Genomic DNA, 14,930 nt, shown 5'->3' with positions numbered 1-14,930 from the left:
TGCCATTATTCATGGAGCTGGGCAGCAGACCAGGCTAAAAGATGACGCTCTTACAGGAGAATCCGAAGATGAGATACTTTTTAACAAATGTGCAATCATTTATCCTTTCTTGTGGAAGGGCCAGGTCTTCCAAAACACATGTGCTATGCATGGGTGCCCCAGTACAGAAAATTAAGATGAATTCTCTCAAAATCTCCCACACAAGAAAGCACCACTTCACTGGAACAGTTTTTATTTCATGTACCGGTGTCCAATTTCCTGGCCAGACAATAGTTTAACACAGATGTTAGTGTCCTGCTGTATTGGGATTTTTAAAGAAATCCCTTAGGACAGATCAGTGTAACTTCCGATTTCCATTCCATGACCAAAACTCTGAGGTTAAAGAAATTATTTGGCTACAAGACATAATTTTTAGTCAATTTTCTTATTCTCTTCCCCCTTATCACAACCTTATTTCTCTTATTTTTTTTTTTTTCTGTGTCACGGTCCCATTTGAGGCTTTCTTGATTGTGTTGCAGTTCATTGTAAGTGCATCACTACAGAGTGGAAGCTTGCAAGGCTCCTTTTTTCATATGAGCATAGGCTTTGTTAATCACATGCTGGTTTAGGAAAACACTGCATGATATCTTTGAACCCTACACTCCTTCTTGACAGCCAGGCTAGCAAATGTCATTGACTGTGTGATGTACAAGAAGGGATTCAATTGTAAGTAAATTGTCAAAGTGGCTAACCTTGCCCGCACCCAATTGTCAGGACCATGATTCAGTTTTTCTGTCAACATCAGCTAAGGGTAACCCGGTCAGCCTTATGTTTCTGCAGCGAAGCAGCCTGAGGAGTTGTGCTTTTCAGCTTATCACATTTTATTAACCTCAACTTACTGTTGTTATAATCAGTTGTACCCACTTCAGATTCTTCTATTGCCCCCAAATTGACAGATCGTGTAGGTCCACAACCATGTGTTTTCTGAAGCACTAAAACCTCTTGTGGACACACTGGATTGGTTTGGTACAGTAGTTATTTCTGTTTAGTTAGATCAACTCACCATTTTGGCTCAAGATTATCCCTCTATTAATATTACTTGGCAAAGATAATCTGGAAGAATGCAAGTTAAAACGTAAAGACTTCAAGAGTTTTCTGCAATATTTCTTTCCAATGTTAAGATAGAAAGTGAGTAAGGGAAAAACATTGCTATTGTCTTCCATCTCCTTGCTTTTATTTCTAAACAGATTTTTAGTTGCACCAATTAATATAAATAAGACATGAGGATATACTGATACCATGATGTTTCCTCTGTTCTTTCAGTAAAAGAACATAGTTAAATTGCTTAAAGCAGTGATTAAGACATCAGAATATTTTTAAATGTTCATCTGATTCTACCACAAGAGTCTGAACACATTTAGTGATCCTGGTTTTTTAATGCACTGTAGATGACAAATTATTTTTTTAAAATGGCTTGATAGCATGTATCCCAAGAAGTGCCATACATAAATGGAGATATGATAAAATTTCAATTAAAAATATGTCTAAGGGATGTTTCCTAGTTCAAGTCCTCTCTGCAAAAGTAACTTTCCTCACTTGGAAAAAAACATATTGTACCTTCTTTATTTGAACTTGTGAATGTGTTGACATTGTACTGTTGTTGGGCTGGAGGGAAGAGGGAGAAGCTTTTGGTGCGACTATCAGAATTGAACAACTGTATATGGCTATATTGAGATAATCGTGTAAAAGGAAAACTGGCTGAATGAGTTTCACAATGTGTTATTTCTTCATTATCTAGCACTTTATAATTAACTGTTCTTTTTTTATTATTTCAGGAAGCTGCCACTTTCGCTAGAGAGCAAGGCTTTGAGGTGAGTTAACCCACAATTGCACACTAAACAGATCCTAAAGGTTTTTTTCTTGCTGATAATGAAGTTCTTTTGGACAATGATTGATGTGCTATTATACTCTCCAAGCCTCGCAGCGGTTGCCATGGAAACTTGGCAGTCGTCATGGTTTCTTTGTTCTGCCAGCTCAGTGTTATGACGCACTCTGCTAGGTCTGCACCCAACATCGCCTACAGATGTTATTTATTGAATTTTGAAAAGCCTCTTGGGAAGCCGAGAGGTTGGGCACGGTTTCAAGCTGCCTCTGCAGATATGGGACCTGTCAGTTTGTTCAGTTAAAAAGCTACCTCATTAGCTGCATTACACTCCAGAAGGATTCACTGCTAAAGCAGTGGTGAAGCAACACTAAATAGTGAAATATAACACCGCTTAAATAACTTAAACCCTGCCATATGCGGATTATCATTATGCAAATGAATTTTAGAAAGGTTGTATATAAAATTGTTAGGTACTGATTAATGTAAACCATGCTTCTACAAACAGCTGCTTTTTAGAAAAGTTAGTGTGGAAATTGGTTCAAAACATATTCGAGTTGGTGTTTTCTGTCTGAGCTCTAAAAATGTCTGATCCTCTACTTTCTTGAAGTAAATACTGTTGATTTTACAGTGATTTTCAGAGCTTTTGATTTCATCTTCTCAACATATGTATTTGACTAGTACCTCCCATTGGCTACATTCAGCTAGCTTAATCTGGAGAACCATCAGCTATTGGTCTCTAACCAATTCAAACAGGCAGTTTTGAAATACTATAATTAATGTGACAAGGCTTGTGCTAATTTTGCAGATAGTAAGTGATCTTACTGAAATCTAAATTGCAGAACCGAACACACATAAATCCTTTTACATGTTGTTTTTTTCACTGGAATAAGACCCACCTTAATTGATTTGTTTGCAGTGTAAAAGAATAGAAAGGAGTCTGACTGCTCAGCACCCATTTTGCATAAATAATAGAAGCCGCGCAATTCAAACCACATCGCTTACAGAGTGTTCCACTTCTGGGTGTGATTGGTTGCACATAAAAAAAGAGGGAAAGACTGACAGCTTTTGTTCTACAATTTAGATTTCTTTAGAACCATACACCAGCAGGTACATCAATGCCATCACTGTTTTAGCTATTAAAACTGTGGGCTGTCCCATTTCATTTTATGTTTCCCAAATTCACGTGGCTGCTTTGTAGAAATCAAGACTTTTTATCACTGTCAATTTTCATTTGTATAATCTGTATTGTTAGGCATAAAAATACACTTTGAGTTTATGCTAATGAATGAATTTCACAGATGCCTCCAAAATATGAAGCATAAGAAATTATTGGTACCCTCTGGTAGCTAGACAATAAAAAGAAAGGAAGCAGTGTATTAAGTCTACCCATTCTATATTTTTATTGCCCCCTTGAGCTAAAGACTTCGAATGTGCCTGGTTTAAATTCAGCTCTAGTGACAAACTGCTTTTACTGGTGTCTGCTAACTACCATCATATTAACCTTCCCATTAGTGCATGCTTAGAGATTTTAGCACAGTTCCTCCTGAACATCCTAAATCTGCCACATTTGATTACAGCATATCAGTAAAGTGCACAATGATTATGATCTTATCTCTTATTACTCCCTTGCTTGGCAACGACTCACACCTCAAGTTTGCTGACAGAGATGAGTAAAACTTGATAATGTCCACAGTTTTGTTTTCCTATTGTGCTGTGGAGGCAAAAAAAACCCCAAAATCACTCTGATAATAAAGCATCTTATAAAAAACTTGAAGAGCTTCAGTTAGCCTTTCAATTAAAACCAAGAAAAATTCCCAGCAACTCTCAAAAGCTTGATTTTTATATTGAGAATAGAAAACTGGTAAAGCATGGCAAATTAAAGGAAAGGACTTGATTGACCAGGGCAAAAATCAAGAGGATGTTTTTCATAGAAGTGATTAAAAGTTACTGGTGGCTGCATTTGAATTGACACCTGGAAAGGCTTTTATTTTTTAATCAGAAATCTTTTAGCATAGAAAATCAATTGGTGACTAGCTTCTTTTGTTTAGTTGTTTGTTTGTTTGTTTATGGTTTTTTTGTTCTGCCTCACAGTAATTCCAACAGCTTTGTATACTAAGTTCATCGTTTACACATGGAATGAGTTCAATGTATCTGAAACAGTTTTTGAAAAAAAAGAGAGAAGTTACAATTAAGAGAACTTCAGTAAAATAGGCACCTTTTCTGAAGAAATGAAATCTTGTTATAGGTGAAAGACAACACCTCCATGACACAAATCTGTTTTTTTCTTTGTAAGGGAAATTCCATTCAAAGGAATTTTAATTTTTATGCTGCACCATTCCCACAGTTAGTGTTCCATTGTACTTTGCTGAAATACAAAGTATTTTTGTAAAATCAGTCACTGTGTTTGAAGACCATTATTTCCTTCAGTTTATCCCCTGACCAACACTTACCTGTAATAATCAAAAATAGGACATTATTTCTGATGTTGTCTTTTCCTGAGCATCACTGTGGGGTTGTTTTTTTTTTTTGTTTTTTTTGGTTTTTTTTAGGAATATCATGTTCTATGGCATTTTAAAACTATATATATATATATATATACACACATATATATATATATATATGTATGTATACACTGTATATTTTAATAACATTACTAATAATTTTCAAATAACAAATGAGGTTTTTTTAATGAGGTTTTGCTTTTACAAAAAGGCAACTTCCTTTTTCTTCTATGTAGAAATGAGGAAAACAAAATACTACTTTAAACATAAAATTTAGGGTTCAGTTCTGTCTGTCAGCCCAGGAACTAAATTGAAATGACCGGGACAGTAAGTATCTAAGGGTTAGTAGCAGCTCCCATGCAAAATAACTTTTCTTGTTAGAGGTCTCCTCTAAGTCCATATTCATTGGGGAACCATATTAGAGAGAGTTTTGATCCCCTGGACCAGCTTTAGGTCTTTAAGTTAATGAGGTACACTGCACAAGTGCACTGTTTTGGAAGGATTTATCCCTGTTTAGGTCAGGGCTGTGGCAGTCCCAGCTCTTGGGTGTCTGTTCAGAGGCAGAAATCAGAAGACATGGTTTGATGGTGGTTCTGACTGGATGCAGTTTGTGTGATCCTGGGATATCTGGTATGCTTCCTTCCCGTGCACGTATCCCACTTACTGCTGCAGTGAATGCCACCTGCAAGGTGTTTCAGGTGCAGCATCAACAGGCATATCATGCTTCAGTGAGATTTGCATGTCAGCTTTGTTAAATCAGATTCAAGTATGTAAATGTGTTTGTGGGAGCACCCTGTGAATTCAGGGAGTGTATAGAGGCTTTAGGACCACAACCTGTACAGTCTTATCATTCAGCCATGTCCATAGGCACAGGACGTGTAAGGAAGACTCAGTAAAGGGGCAGGTAAAAATCACTGCAAAACAAATATTATGCATTTTGGCTATTTATTCAGAACAGAAATCAGAGTTGGCAACATTTGATGATGTTTGCCTGACAATGAAGTAAGAGGCATTAGTACCTCTGCAGTCTTCAGCTGTAAATATTCACATATTCTAAAATGTCACAGTTTTAGCTTCAAAAAGGAACTGTGCAAAAGTTAAAACCTCCTCAACACTCACATTGGAGCTATATCTTATTCTCTTTGAAAAAAATTAGTATGGGAAGTAACTGACTAAAAATGGCCAAGTTAATTTTCACAGAACACACTATTCAGTTATTTTTAAATTCTGGACAATCAGAAGTGTCCAAATCTCTCTGTCTTGAAATTTCTGCTTTTTTAAAAAAATTACCTTTTCACCCTAAATACTTTCCTTCTACTGTTACATGCTTATTATATATTTCATTCTTCCTGAAAACATATGTGCTTTTTACTTTTCTTCCCTGTCCACATTATTTCAACCTTACCATCTCTTTTCACTAATCTCTTTCATCAGAGTCCTCTTTTCTTCATCCAAGTTAATCTTTATTCTTCACTAAGCTGAAGAAATTGTCTCTTGATCATGCCATTTTCTCCTATTATAACTTCATCATTTTCCTTTTAAAATTCATCATGCCCGCAAATACATTGTACAAATATATTCAAGCTCTTTCATTTCTGTGCCTGCTTTACACCACTGAAAATGTGCCTAATAAAGTCACTAGTAGCCACTTCCTACTTAGCAAAAACTAAACACCTCTCCCCTGTTTCCTTTGATCTTCATGATGCTTTATTGCAATTTCAAGTTTGTGAATCTCTTAATTACCAAGGCCTGAAGTAGTTGAGAATTGAGGTTAACCTTCCTATGGCAAGGCTTTGGCAAGCCTACGTATTACCAAGCTGAGGGCTGCATTCTCCATTCATCCATCCCATATTCAAGAGCTTGTGCCACCAGCTGATACCTGCTGTTCAAAAACCTCTTAAAAAAACATTTCAAAACAGGAGAGCAACAGTTTCAATTTTTTCCTCTGGCATCTTTAGGAGACTCCTTACTTTCTGAGAATTAGTCGTAAGATGGCCCCTGTTACTGTCTTCAGTTCTTCTCTTCTCTAGTAGCAGACATTGCCTTATAAAAGCTTTATTAGCTGTCTATGCAGGAGGAAGGAAGAAATAACACAAGTGAGAGTATCATATATGGAAATGAAAAGTCTGAGAGAATTTTTAAAAGAGGCGAAGAGACCAATAAATAAAGGGAAACTGTTTTCATGTTTGCCAAACGTATATAAATCAATGGGTTCACTGACTACCCAAAGTTAGGGAAGAAATTAGAGAGAGGCTGAAACTGTGGCAGAAAAGGTAAGTATTTTCACATAAAGGGGTGCTGGTAAATATATTAGCCTGAGCATAGTCTCTGTCTGTAATAGTGTTAAGAAGTGAGTTGGGATTCATAACAAACAGTGCACAAAGCAATGCAGAAAGTATTATTATGTTTTCATATATTCAAGGCTAGGCCATTACTATGTTTCACTACAGTTCCTTGTACGAAGAAGAAACTGGGAAAAAACACAGTGATATTTAACACAGATGTGAACAAAGAGGGATACAGTAAATAGCACAGAGAATAATTACAGTCATACATTCTCCTTTCCTAATGTTTGAAAAATAAAAAAACTATATTTTTCAATTATGGCAAGAAATAGATTACACCAAAGTTAATTTGTAGAACTTACTGACTTGAGCTAGAAATCTGAGAACAAAAGTTTCCTATATAGCATTATGAAAGGGTTTGATGTTAATACAAATAACAGAAATACCTATTACAGATTAGCTTGAAAACCAAGTAAATTAGAAATTGAAACCCTTTTGTTTCAGATCATAGGGCAATGGTGAGAATAGAAATTACAATATTCTAATGACAAGTGGTGTTGTTGGAGTTTACTGCATTAATTTTAATATTCCAAACTTGTTGATGTGTAAGACACTGGATGAATGAGAGATTTGGTTCAGTCTGCCAGGTTCTCTATTCCTAGCTACATGCACAGTGAAGTACAACATCCTTTTAAAGCAAAGATATCTGAAACTTTTGCAGGTGAGACTTCCTTCAGAAAATTGGTTATGTTCTGTGCCCCACTGAATATACCTTTTGCTCTTTGCTTCCCTGCATCTCAGTGGTGGGAGCTGGGCTGCACACTCTCTCAGGGGTACAGTGCACAGTTTGCTTGATGGGATCAGTTACTGTAGGGAAGTTAGAGAAAGTATTTGTAAGCATGCTGAAGTCAGAGGTGTTACAATAATATAAAACCTGGCTAAATTGGATGAAAACCAGGCTTGGAGTTTATCCAAAGTACTCTCTTACCAATTTTATTTTTAATTTTATGATAGGTATGGTTAGAATCCAGTCAGCAGCAAAAAAACCCACTAATTGCTCATTAAGAAATGCTCTGTAATTCCTTTGTTAGCTTTGCGGTTTTGCAGTGTTGGAATAGCTGAACTATCATTATCAAGATTAAAAACAATGGTCTCATAGTACTACATAAACCCTTAGGAGAATGAAGTGTTCCTCCTTTTAAAAATCTTCCTCTACTGACAGTAAAGTCTATTTTATACCTAGCTGTAAGAAAATAAATCTTTGATCTGCTAATAAAGTTCCCACTTCAGTATGCTGTAACGAGAATTTTCTTTCTCGCTCTTAATAGACTGAAGACATTAAAGAGATAGCCCGGAAGACACAAGCCCTGCCGAAGGTGAACACCAAAAGGCAGCGAATCGTAGTCTTCACCCAAGGCAAAGATGACACTGTGTTGGCTACAGGTATGTGTTTCACATCTCCCTTGTTGCTCACAGTAAATATTCCAGCTAATCAATTACAAGTTGTGGTTTTGCAATTTTCAAATGGTAGTCAAGAGCATTTGCCTTTTGATGCTGCACCGTGTTTCTCATCTTTTATGCTTTTAATTGTTTCAAGAGTCTGAATTTAAGAAGCTTTTGTTTCACAAGAATGCCTGAGAATTTAGTTCTGAACATTTTTATAACATAGATTTAAAATATTGATGCAGTTGGTTTGACTCAAATTTTTATGACTTGAGATTTTATCTGTGTAGCCATCTTTGCTGCAAACAAGAATACACTGTGCCTGCTGAGAACAGCTGTGCAACAGTGTAGTATATTTAAACATTTGCAAAGAGGAGGAAGTGAAATTCAGTACTAAGTGAATTTCCAGGCTTTTTTTGCTTCGAGCAGAAAGTCTCACTTTAGCTTTTCTCAGCCGTCTGCTCTTCAATTCTCAAAAGAGTATGTGGGAAAAAGGTGTTCCAGCAGGGATACAAGCAGTTTCTGCTGCCTAAATTGATGATGTACGACGCACAGATTTAAGCATTATAAACATGACTGCCTACCTTTTGACAGTCTCTTTAATTCTGTCCACCTATGCTTCTAGACTAAATAAAGCTATTAAAAACATGTGCTGTGGCGAGCCATTTTAGTAGCTCATTCCTTCACAAGGTGAGTTATTAGGCTGGGTTGAATTCCTCTGGAAATCGACTGAAGTAGAGGAAGCTTTGCACCTGGGGGACTGGTGCTTACTCATACAATATTTGCCTCAAAATCAGAATTGGCTTCAGGGCTAGGCACTAAGCAGGTATGTCACTGCTATAAAGATCATTCCTAGCAGCAGTTTGAATTATTTCTTCAACAGTTTGCTGCTTCCCCATTTTTATTAGCTACAAACTGTTTGAAGGGAATAGATACCAGTCACTGAGAGCTGGGTATGTGTATTGCACTGATGATGATGGAAGTGTTCCTTCAGAAAGTTACTGCCTGATGTGAATGGCCCATGTGGAGGCATTCCACTTGAGTATTGTACACTTGACTGAAAAATAGCAGCATAAAAATGTTTTTATACATGAGCTAGTAATAATGTAGTAAACCTAAATCTTATGTGTAACCCTCCTGTGCTCTTATTTAATTTTCACTGAGTACTTTTTTTATTCTTCAAACTGGAGTTGTTAACAAATCCATTAATCCCTTCTTTGGTATTTTTACAACCGGGAGCTTATTTGAGGACTGACACTTGCTAATCTTAGCTGTTTGTTCACTATGAAATGAACTTAAATTAGAGAATGCACTTTATATGCATGATAAATGTGAGATGCATAGAGACTGTATGCAGTGGTGTCAGCTACAAAAGCAAACATGATAAATGTTAAGGCAGTTTTGAGCCGTGGGATAAGCTATTCAGTGCACAAGCATAGCTGAATCTCTTTGCTATGTTGTTATTCATGGCAGCCAAATAAATGTCAATAATAAAAGAGAATTAAAGATTTTCATTTCCCAGAGGCAGTCCTCTAATACAGCTTGATCTTTCATTTCATTTGTAATTCGTTCTTGTGTCAGGATGCAATCATTCGCCAGGCTCTGTGTGTCATGTTGAGTCATTTAATAATGATTAAGAACATAAAAATGTTTGGCCTGTGGGGCAATTCTCAAAAGAGATACCAATTTGTTATTGTTTTCCCCCTTTTCCTTTGGTGTGGACCATCTTTTTCCCACCTCCTCACATTAAAATAATAATGAAAGAAGGAAAATGTGTCCGTTAGTTTAGCATATGATGATACCACAGAATGGCAGAGTGCTGCTAATACACTTTTTTCAGAGCTAACTAGATCTACACTTAAAACCTGCAGTGGAATGTATAAGAGATTCTAAATTATCTTTAAAAGAATTACTACATTTAGGAGTTACCAGTATAAAATTATTATCTTTTTTCTAATGCACGGGAGAACAGTTTTTGTAAAAGCAGGCTGCGTGCACTTGTTTGTCTTGCCTTTCTGAGGGAACAGTAAAGTCTCAAAGAGCTTGTGCCTAGATTAAAATAGTATTTGCAAAGTCAGGTATGGATTTGGGTATGCTTGTTCATACCTTCTGCTTTATATTTGGTCCAGGTTAACAATAATAAGAACAATATGTTTGTTCTGTTGAACAACATATTTATGCAGAGACCTCGACAGATTGCAGGGAGACCTTGACAGATTAGAGAAATGGGCAATCACCAGCTGTATGAAGTTTACAAGGGCAAGTGCTGGATTCTACACCTGGGATGGGGCAACCCTGGCTGTGTGTACAGACTGGGGAAGGAGAGGCTGGAGAGGAGTCCTGTGGAAAGGGACCTGAAGGTCCTGGCCAATGGCAAGCTGGATATGAGTCTGCAGTGCCCTGGCAACCAGGAGGGCCAGCTATGTCTAGCTTGGATTAGGCTGTGCTCTGTGAAGAGTCACAGCCAGATGGCCACCCCCATCATCCTCCTCCCCTTTCCCCCTGCCCCCATGCATGGCAAAATGAGGCAGGCAGCACGGAGGCTGGGAGGACATCTGTGACAGAGCTCTGTTTGCTCTGTCAAAGGCTCTCTTAGGGATGTTCCAAGCCAAGGCAGCCGTGGGTTGTGTTGCAAGAGCAGGCTGCACCTCTTTGAAGAGTTTTGTGTAGGTCAAATGAGGATCAGGTTATGGAAATAATGAGGGGATATACTTTGATACAGTTCTGGCTGGAAGGAGAGGAAATAAGATGGATAAAAGGGGTTCTTGCAGATTGCCAGGCCATTCATGAAGGGGCACAGAATGATACAAGCTGAAAATTTGACATGGACTTTCTAGGGTACAGAAGAGGTATGTGTGTGTTATGAAGAAGTCCAGATACAGCTGGTCATTACATGTGGAGAGGACTGTGGCAACAGTTCTTGATTCCTGGGCATTCCAGAGAATGGAAGTATCAACAGGTATTTTAGGAGCAGGGCATAGGGCAGGAGGGCACAGCTTATTACCAAAAGAAAAGATTGACCAAACAGATTGGAGAATATAGTTCTTGCATATGAGAGAGAGGGCTCAGACTGAGACAGCTGAGAAAACATCTTCCTCTAAAAATCTGGCCTAGCCACACTTCAAAGATTTTTAATCATCTTAGGAATTGCTGCAATTTATACAACACTGTTCTAATGTCAACCAAATATACTGGTGGCTTACCTCAAACAGACCGCAAGCTGTAGGAAGTCAGGTATGGACTGACAGACAGCTTAGAGGTCGATGCAGCTGGAGCAGATCAGTGAAACAGTAAGAAGCAAAAACTGCATCAGCAGTCTCAATCTAAGCCATTCCCATTTGTCAGCCCACTTCCTTTGGTTGTCGGAATTATTTGTGTTTTCAGAGGAAAAATTTCTCTGTCCTTATCCTGGAGTGCATTGGGTCTTTCTGCTGTCTGTTCATATCTGCTCCATCACAGTACTCCAGCCCCAAGGCCCCTTTTCTCTCTACTTCTTCCTGTTCTCTGTCATTGCAAGGAAGAGGAAAGCTCAAATTTAATCTGAGTGTGATCAGTGTGTTTTAGAGGGAAGGGAAGGAGTGTTTAGGATTGGCATACAGGAGCTGTGGCAGATGAAGTGTTGACTTAATTAACTGTCACCTTCTAATATGACTCCACTGAGCACAAGGAGATGATTGTGGTGTGAGGTTTTCCTCTCTGTGTCATCGAATTGTAGAATGGTTTGGGTTGGAAGAAACCTTTAAAGGTCACCTAGTCCTGCCTCCCTCAATGGGAAAGGACATCTTCAACTGGAACAAGTTGCTCAAAGCCCTGTCCAGCCTGACCTTGAACATTTCCAGGGCTGGGAATGTCTGCAACACCTCTGGGCAGACAGAAGTGCACTTTTTGGTGATGTTGAATTTTATCTTTTTACTGAAAAATTTGGAGGTGCTGGACATTCTCAGTCACCTTAAGGAAGGAAGGTCAGGACAGGAAGATTGTAATTTTCTCTATCATTGATCCCCAGCATGACTGAATTTTTGATAAAACTCTTTTGGAAAAAACAGCCTGTGAGAGACACCCGTGACAAAAACTTTCAGCACAGAGGATTATGCTTAGGGGATGGGACTGGTAGCTGAAAATGGGATCTATGGACTTGCTCAAAAAAAGTTTATTTGAGGAACAGTATTGGGTTAATTTCTTGTGTGGATGCTCCTCAGCTGTCCTGGGAATTACTTGGCTATCAAGACTGATCCAACTACCACAGCCTTCTTCCATGATATCCCTCTTAGCAGGCCTGAGATTCCAGATTTGACTGAGTTTTGAGGTTTGACTAAGCTTACAGGATGCTTTTCACTTTTCAAGACTTTCTGCTGTAACCACAAGAAATATGTAAGCAGAGGGAGCAGGGGAAGTTAATGAACATGTGCAGTCTCCTGATTTCAGCAGCTGAAGCTTTTAAGAAATGCACCAAAAATCACAAGCTCTGGCAGGAACATATATGTCCTACCTATATGTGTGCCATATATGTTTGTCAGAGTTGCACATAACAGTTTTAAACAAATTACTTTTAGTCAGATACATTTTATGACTGATCTTGGCTCAAAGGGAAATCTTCAGAAAGTCTGAGCAAAATCAGTTCAGCAATGGAAAACGCTTTTATATTGAAATATTTGCATAATTCAAGACCAGCTGAAGCTACAAACTTTAAACTTAGCTTGTTTTATAGCTTTAATAGAGAAAAGAAAAATAATCCAAATTTAAAGAAAATCACTTCAGCATTTTTCAAGTTATGAATGATGAAATCTGGCATGTTCAGGGGTGAACATAGAATTTTCCATTCTTTTTTCCCTCTGATGTTTGCAGGACCACCTCTATTTAAGGGCATGTTTGTAATAGCCTCATTTGCTAGACTATGCCAGTAAAAATGGATTTTTCTAAGGATACAAGCATTAAAGCCAGCTCAGGTTGGGCTTACCAACCACTTAAATCTTCATTTTTTTGGGACATATTGCTTGAGATATTTCAGGAGATCTATTAGCAGGCCGGGCAAATGTGTAAAAAGAGAGAGGTTTGTCTTAAAGCTTCATTAGCACCTGCCCCATAGTGCATGCAGACACAGTTTTGTAGATTTTATGTGTTATCATTGTTGTTTGATCTAGTCCATAAATTAAAGTCAGTGCAGTGTAGCCAAGTTAATATGTCACAATAAAATTGCAATGCTACCAAATTTTGGAACCTGCCTACAAAGCTCTTCCTGTTGAAGAAATAGTAGGCATTTGCCTCCACGTGTTATCTGAAACAGAAGACTGAGCTGTATGGGTCTTGGTTGCACCCAGTACAGCTGTTCTTGGGGTAATATACGCAGATATGCTCATAAATTTAAAGTTTCTATGTTTGATAGAACTAAAACCTGATCTTAATTAAAATAAAGACAAATGATAATATGTTTTGTGAATTTTGAAAATCCTTTTACTTTATAAGTATATGTTAGATCTTAAGTATTTTAGGAGATTTTTTCAAACCCTTCCTTTAATTCTGGATATGGAGTGAGAGATTTTAAGATCTATTCTTAGATCATAATAGCATGATGGGGTATGCTTTTTGAGGGGAATAAAGAGGGCTGTTGTTCAAGCACATAGCTCACTCTAAACAGAGGTCAGTAGGTTTTCTTTGTCAGGTTGTGCAGCAATCACAGACCAACATGTCCCCAGTAAACCCATCTATATAACATAGAAGTATCTATATGACACAGAAGTATTTAATGCTGTTAACACTGCTGACATTTTATGGTGGGTCTGTTTGCAGCTCCTCTTCTGTAAGTTCCTGAGTATAATGTGTTCTTCTCTAAGAAACATGAAAAGATGTTATTTTTTTCCTTGCTTACAGCTTTCATGCTGGGCCTTCCAGACAGGAAAATCTTGACTAGCCCTTTTTTTTTAATCAGCTAGGCTTCCTATGCATTTATACAAACCAGAGTAGTACCTTGGACCCAGGGAAACAGTAGCTGAGTTTAATTACCACGAGCTCTCTTTTTCACACAATTACACACTTTCTCTCTTCCCTATCCATTTATATTCACAAGTAGAAAGGATAATTTCAAAAACAAAAGTGGATTTAGAAAAAAAAAAAAAAGGACATTTTAGTCCCCTAATGGCTTAACAAGTGAGCCAGAAAGCCCAAAGTAATCAGGTTTTTTGTGTCTTATGAAACCACAAAATCTAAATTAATAATTAGCATTTGTTGGTAGGGATTAATGAATAGCAAGCCTGGTAATACCTTTTTATAACTGAGACCATTCATGCTTTTATGCTACGTGGGAGTGGAAGACTGAGCATTTTATTAGACAGGCGAAACACGTTATTAAAACCTGAATTACTGGATACAGGTATCTTGACTGGACTTAAAAGTGTGCCAACTGTTGCACCTCAAAGAATGTGTATGCACATATGTAAATAGGCACATGTGTGTGTTTCAGTAATTTCATACTGATTTAAGAAAAGGATGTCTTCTCTAGTCTGCTGTGTCAATACACCAAATTAGCCCAGAAATTGAGAGTGAAGATGGGAAATCCCTTATTCATGTATAATCACTAGTAGTTAGGAGTATCAAACCTAGCTGCATTTTCAGGTGCTACAATGAGTTTACATTCTACAATTCTGAAGAAAAATTGCCCCTTTAGGCTGTGGAAAAATGCATGTTCGTTAAATGACAATAAATATGGGCCCCTGCTCCATTCCTCAGAACTAGGCTGTATTTATTCTTTCAAGGAAGAATTTCTGCACTTGTTTCTCAGATACAGATACACAGAGCTAGGAATTCAGTTTTTATACTGTAATTCTAAAAAGGATTCTTGGA

General features: G+C 37.7%; 1 protein-coding gene across 4 annotated transcripts in view; it reads left to right on the top strand.

Moving 5' to 3' along the window:
• ADK (adenosine kinase) overlaps positions 1-14,930 on the top strand; it is a 270,500-nt gene that overhangs the window by 221,981 nt on the left and 33,589 nt on the right. For all 4 annotated transcript variants that reach the window (XM_068198543.1, XM_068198542.1, XM_068198541.1 and 1 more), the window contains 2 exons: positions 1,815-1,850; positions 7,979-8,093. In XM_068198543.1, coding sequence (XP_068054644.1) covers positions 1,815-1,850; positions 7,979-8,093 — 151 coding nt within the window. The remainder of the gene's footprint in view (positions 1-1,814; positions 1,851-7,978; positions 8,094-14,930) is intronic.

Source organism: Anomalospiza imberbis, chromosome 8 (assembly GCF_031753505.1).
Source record: "Anomalospiza imberbis isolate Cuckoo-Finch-1a 21T00152 chromosome 8, ASM3175350v1, whole genome shotgun sequence".
NCBI lineage: Eukaryota > Metazoa > Chordata > Aves > Passeriformes > Viduidae > Anomalospiza > Anomalospiza imberbis.
This window is presented reverse-complemented; position numbering and strand designations above follow the sequence as displayed.